Source organism: Pistacia vera, unplaced genomic scaffold (assembly GCF_008641045.1).
Source record: "Pistacia vera cultivar Batoury unplaced genomic scaffold, PisVer_v2 Contig152, whole genome shotgun sequence".
Classification (NCBI taxonomy): Eukaryota; Viridiplantae; Streptophyta; class Magnoliopsida; order Sapindales; family Anacardiaceae; genus Pistacia; species Pistacia vera.
In genome coordinates this window covers 827534-833984 of record NW_022195597.1, presented here as the reverse complement: position 1 = coordinate 833984, position 6451 = coordinate 827534, and the positions used below count along the sequence as shown (strand labels likewise).

At 31.8% G+C, this 6451-nt stretch overlaps 1 protein-coding gene across 1 annotated transcript; it reads left to right on the top strand.

Moving 5' to 3' along the window:
• Positions 1 to 264: 264 nt before the first annotated feature.
• On the top strand, positions 265 to 5342 carry LOC116124399. The gene is made up of 2 exons (XM_031410125.1): positions 265 to 1028; positions 5216 to 5342. The coding sequence occupies exons 1-2, from the start codon at positions 265 to 267 to the stop codon at positions 5340 to 5342; spliced, it is 891 nt and encodes a 296-aa protein (XP_031265985.1).
• The last annotated feature ends 1109 nt before the right edge of the window (positions 5343 to 6451 follow it).

Here is a 6451-nt window from a genome sequence, read left to right as displayed (position 1 = left end):
CCCAGGCTTGAGTTAGTGCAGCAGCACAAACTTACAATGGCGCGCCAGTATGTAAATGGGGACTTGAGGTTGCTGGAAGAGTCGTATCAGAAGGTCAGGCGCGTGGCGGAAGCTGCAAAACAATGCTACACTGACCAGATCTCGGTCGCCAAGTTCAACAATGAGGAGTTCTCTCAGATGATGTTTCTTGATGCCTGATTCCTCCTCCAGTTCATCTACTACATTGCAAGAGAAGAACGAGAGGCTTTGAAGATGAAAAACAACATGATAGCTCTCATTCAACGAGACTTGTTCTTACTGGAAAATCAAATTCCCTTTCAACTCCTCAATGAATTGAGCTTCGAGTCCAAATTCGGAGACGAAAGCAGCAAACAGACAATGTTCAATAAGTTTGTTACACAAATTCGTAGTCTTCCTCCTCAAAGTTACAAGAACAACATAAATAATTTTCTTAGTAATTTAGCTTTTGGGGGAAGAAAAGGTGTACAAGATGTGAATGTAATAGCAGGAAAATTTGAGTCTGAACCTGCTCATCTTCTAGACCTCATTCGCACCAATCTCTTCGACAAAACCGTTTTGACTCAACCGCCTCCTCGCGATTGCAGTGACTGGTTTTCATACCGGTCAGCGAAGGAGCTCAATGCGGTAGGAATCCACTTCAGGTCTAGCAAAACTAACAGATTCACAGACGTTGCTTTTCAATCCGGGTATCTCGCAGGATTCCTGAAACTTCCACCAATATACATTGATGATTCAACAAAGTCCATGCTGCTAAACATGGTAGCATACGAGTCCAGCCTCAATGGTCCTGACGATTTTGGAGTTTCTTCATACATATGCCTGATGAATTCGCTTCTAGAACATGCGGAAGATGTAAAGGAGCTTCGGTCAAAAGGTATACTTCTGAATTTTCTGGGTAGCGATCAACAAGTTGCTGATCTTTTTAATGAGATAGCTGATAATTTAGTGTCACACCCGCATGCATATGCGGTTGTTAAAAATGGAATAGAAAAGCATTACAAAAACAGGTTGAATATTTGGTTGGCAGAGTGGTTGCATACTCATTTCACTATCCCTTGGACGGTGCTTGCTTTTATTGCTGCAAGTTTAGCACTTTTCTTTATTGTTATTCAGACTTATCAATTGTTTCTGCCAACTAAAAATAGCTAATACACCATTACATTTATCTGCAATGTATTTGCTTTTGTGAGGCAATTATTACATGTGTGTTGTTACTTATTTGAATAAAATCTGTGGTGTGATTTTATTGATATGACTTTACTATCAAGTAATCTTTCACCTTTAATTGTGAAACATTATAGGATTTATAATGCTTGCACTCATTAGTAGGGGTGTTTAAAAGAACCGGTTGGAATTGGAACTGGTGGGTACCCTGGGTTTGGTTCCGGTTCCTACCCAGAACCAATCGTAAATGGGTAGGTTCCGATTCTAAATTTTTGGAACCGTTACTGTGCGGTTGCGGTTCCGGTTCCTATAGTGAGGAATAGGAACCAGGAACCAGGAATTGAGACTAATATAAAATAAAATTAAAGATTATGAGGGTTAATAAAAACTTTTGTAGAAAAAGTAATGTGAATATATTTATATTTATATTTCATAATATTTAAAGTAAGTTGGTTTGACTTTCGAGAATCTACCTTTACAAAGTAATGGAGTTTGTAATTTTGAATTTATAATTTGTAATTTTATTTTTGCTAACAAGTGCCAGGTGGGGGGGTATTTCTAAGTTTTTAAGGGTTTTTTTTGCCATTTTAAAAACTTTTGGGGGGTCCTTATAATTTTACAGGTATCCAGAACCGAAATCGGAACCGTTGTTACAGGTTTTGGTTCTGGGTATCTAGAAACCGAAACCATCGGTTCCGATTCTGGTTCCAAATTTCAAGAAACCGTTGGTTCTGGTTCTGGTTCCTATTCCTTCAAAAAGTACAGGGTACCCGGAATCGAACACCCCTACTTATTAGTATATATAAAGTATACGAGAATCAACTAAAACTGAGAAGTTTCAACATGGGAGACAAAGACAATGTCAACATTGCACCAAAATGTTTTACTAAAGAGCAAAAATAATTGGCATTGATATTCCTATTAAGGGACCAGTGGGGGCTCGTGACCCCACTGAAAAAAGTTTATAAATTTGACGGTATTTGGGTTAAAGTTTTTAGATTTGATGTCAGTAGCTTTTTTTTTTTTTTTTTTTTTTTTTTTTTTTTGGTTTTTAATGAAAATTAATTATTTATAACTCCGCTTACTAAGTTTTTCCTAAGATTATGTTAAATTGCTTAACTTGTCCCCCTACCAGTGAGAGACCCTGCCAATTTTGTGAGTGAGGGCAATTATATATTATAATAATAATAATGATAAATTAAAATATAAACATTAATTAATGCATAATATTTTTCTTTATTTTATATATAACTAATCAGTTTAATTATATCTCATCTATATTAATACTTAATTCATTAAACTATATTTATGTTAATATTATGATATTAATACCAATATAGTCATTAGAGTTATTAATCCTTATATATGATTTGATTTTTTTAAATCTTTCTTTCAATCTAAAGATCTAAATGATAAAATTAAGAAAGATATAAGATTTACTTATATTAACTAATTTTTGAAGTAATTTTTATTAACTTAAAGCCATATTATACAAAAATACTTTAACATTATAATGCGTATGAGGTCAAAATAGTACAATTTTGTTTAAAAGCCTTATACAAAACTTTAAAAAAGCCACGTTGGGCACAACGTGGGTCTGTCCCACAATGAGGAAGTTGGTATCATGAAATTGAATTTCTTATGATAATTAATCATAAGTTTTATGAACTTTATATTCTAATAACTCATGGGATAATTGATTTTAAAATATATCCTTAATTATAGGATAATAAATACTAGTATTAACTTTTGTGAATATGTATTTCCATGTTCACTAGTATTGGAATAGATCAACACTAAGGTAATATCTATAATGAACTGCTGTATTTCTAGGGATGGCAAATACCCCATGGGTCGGGTGGTATGTAATTTAGGGAATGGAGTGGGTTTGGAGAGCAAATTAATTTTCCATATTGAAATGGAGAGGGGATGAATTTGTACTCCCCACCTCGAACCCGCTCTATTCCCCGTTATAAGATTACATATAAAATATTTTAGATTGAAATTATTGTATTTTTTTTATTTCTCATTTTAAAGGAATGGAATCTTAATGATCATTGAGGAAAGGAAATGGAATAAATGAGACGTCCATAAATAAATGATGCTATGACATATTAGAAATTATTTTACAATTTAGTTTTTTTTTCCTTAATTATTTTAGCTATGACTTATTTTAAACTTCTTACTTTTTAATATTGATATAATATATTATGTTATTTTTATTAGAACATTAATACTATATAGTAATGGTTTACTTAATTATAATGTTATTTATTTTTAATGTGATTATTTATATAGTTTATATATAAATATCTTAGAACCATCTAGCATCTCTTCAGACTTGAATATGAGTAAAATTTATGAAGTGAGTTTTTCATTTCTTTCTCTTCAGTTGTATATTTCTGGGTTTATGTATTTTCTAGTTTCTTGCTCTTTCATGTAATTGTTTTCTTAAGCTTCAGCATGAGTATTATTTTATGAGTGAATGACAACTTCCCAACCAAAAGTTTGCCATATTTTTTCCCACCCATAAACTTTGAAAAAGTTAATTTCCAACCCATCATCAATCTCCATTAATGGAATCTATTATCGGACAATGGTAAAGCAACAAAAATACTATATAATACTATTTCCTATTTGATTTTGTAATTTTTAACAAGGTTGAATAACATTTTCCTGCCAAAACTTGTTAAATATATTTTTTATCCCTAGTTTGGTTTATATTAATTTTAGGGTTAATAAATTAAAAAAGTAAATAAAAATAAAGTCAGTTTTTAAAAAAATCGAAAAATAAAAAAATTATACAGATTTGAAAAATAAAAAACTAAAAAAATAATATAAAATATGTTATTTTACTTAACAAATTATTATTATTATTATTTTAAAACTTCAAAACCGGTTGCAACCGATCAACGCCATCAAACTATGACGTTCTTTTACTCTTCCGACGTCACCTCTAGTTAGTGAAGAGTCTATAACCTCTGATCTGGTAGGACATCAGTCGTCATAGATTGGCGTATTGACGTCAAGTGCTGTGACGAAAGATATGACTATTGCACATGATGTCAATACGTCGGTCTTTGGCAGCCGATGTCCGCCTAGATCGTCAGATTGATGGTCATAGACTCTTCAGTCTTCTACAGCGACATCGGAAGATTGAAAGAACGTTGTTGTCCGACGACTTTGATTGGCGTTTACCGGTTTTGAAGTTTATAATTTTTTTAACGTTTTAAATAAAATAGTACATTTTATATTATTAAATAAAAATAAATTTAGTTCTATATAGAATATGCTATTTCAATCTATATATTTTATGAAATATTTATATTATTAGGTTATTTTGCCTAAATTATTTTCAAGGAAATTTATTGTCTAACAAAATAAAAATATATATAATAATTTAATAATAAGGGCATTTTCATCTAAAAATAGCAAATTTTATTCCATTCCAGCACTATTTTTTTTTTCAGTTTTTAATTTTTTTTTCAAATTTTCAAATTTTTTTATTTTCGGATTTTTCTTCTTTTTTACAGTTTTTAAATTTTTTTCTTTTTATTTTTGGAAATCATATTTTTATATAGTTTTATTAAATATATACAATTTTAATGAAATATTGTATATATTTTACAAATATTTAATTGAAAGATTTTTTATAATTTTTAAAATATATATAATTTTAAATTTTAGAAACACACATACTTTACAAGTGAAAACTCTATTATAATTATAGAAATTGAAGATACGGGTTTAAATGACTAATTCCCAAGTTGGTGAAGGTAATTTCATCTATTTGTATTTTAGGGGTGTAAGTGATATTGACCCTATAATAATATTTGTGTAGATTGACGAGAATGACCTTTAACCGTTAAAACTAGCGTCTGGATTCCAACGATGGGTGAGAAAATGTTTTTTTTCAAAGTTTATGGGTGGGAATAGTCATGATGACAAACTTTGGGTTGGGGAAATGTGATTCACTCTTATTTTATTTGAAATTCATTCTGCACAGCCAACTAAAGTATTTCTTCTGCAGGTATTGGAAGCAGCGTCAATGGTCACTAATTCTTGAAGATGATGTTGCTTCACCTGGTGTGACTACTATTGATGATGTTCATGAATTAGAGAAGGGTGGACTTCGTGCGATCGATTTTAATGAATGATGCTGTTGTTGCTGCTGTCCTGGCATCTCATTATTATTAGTTCAATTTGACCACATTTTAAACACCCATAATATTAATGAATGGTTAAAGGAAATAGCATTGCTATATGTTTCACTTATCTATTTATGTTTTTTTTTAGATGATAGATTTCCTTGTAGAAGATTTATTTCTGTACTATTCATTCATTTATGACTAAGTAAAGGAAGTTTTGATATGACTATGTTCTTTGCTTTATGCCTTGCTTGCGGTAGCTATTGCCATTGGAATGCCCCCGGCTTGATTCTGCAACCCACATGTTACATGCCTCTAAAAGGGAACCTAGTTAGATATGATGATCAAGTAAAGTGTTTGCGGGTACAGTAAAGCCAGAATCCTTGAAGGCTCCATAATGGAGTTTTAGAAAGCAATTGAATCACTTGAATTTATATTTCATATTGAAATGAATCGCAGTTGGTATGGAGTTGGTCAATGATGCTTGAGCATGTACTCGTTTTGAGTGCCCATCTATTTTTTTTGTCTGTTTCTATGGGTTGATCGTGAGCCTGAATATGGTTTGGGCTGTCAGACTTGTAATCCATGCCATGAAATATAAAATTTATAAGAGTAAACGACATATTCTCACATAAGATTCTCACATAAGGTTTGACGAAACCCCAAGTAGTACTATTAGTTTTATTTATTCTAGATTCTCACACTTAAAGTAATAGTGTTATAAATTTTTAGGGTTTAGAGGATGTAATTACCATAATGTCCTTAACCCTAAATTAATAAATTATGTTTTAATCCCTAAATTAGTAGAATTACAAAACTTACTATTTTATTTTCAAATTATGTCAAAAACACCCTCGGTCACTATACACTCTCTTAGGAAATAGCCCGATCTGGGCTGTTTCCGATGACGTCGAACCCCCTGGTCACCTCCATCACCTTCCCCATAGTCCGTTGTCCAAAACCCCCCTGGTTCCCGACTCATTTGCCCCTCCAATCACTACAAGAAAACTGGCATTCTGCGTCTAGCAAAATTAGACGCAGAAAGTCACATTTAGACGCTAAGCCATTTTTAGCGTCTAAATTCGGTTGTCGCNTTTTTTTTTTTTTACTTGAAATAC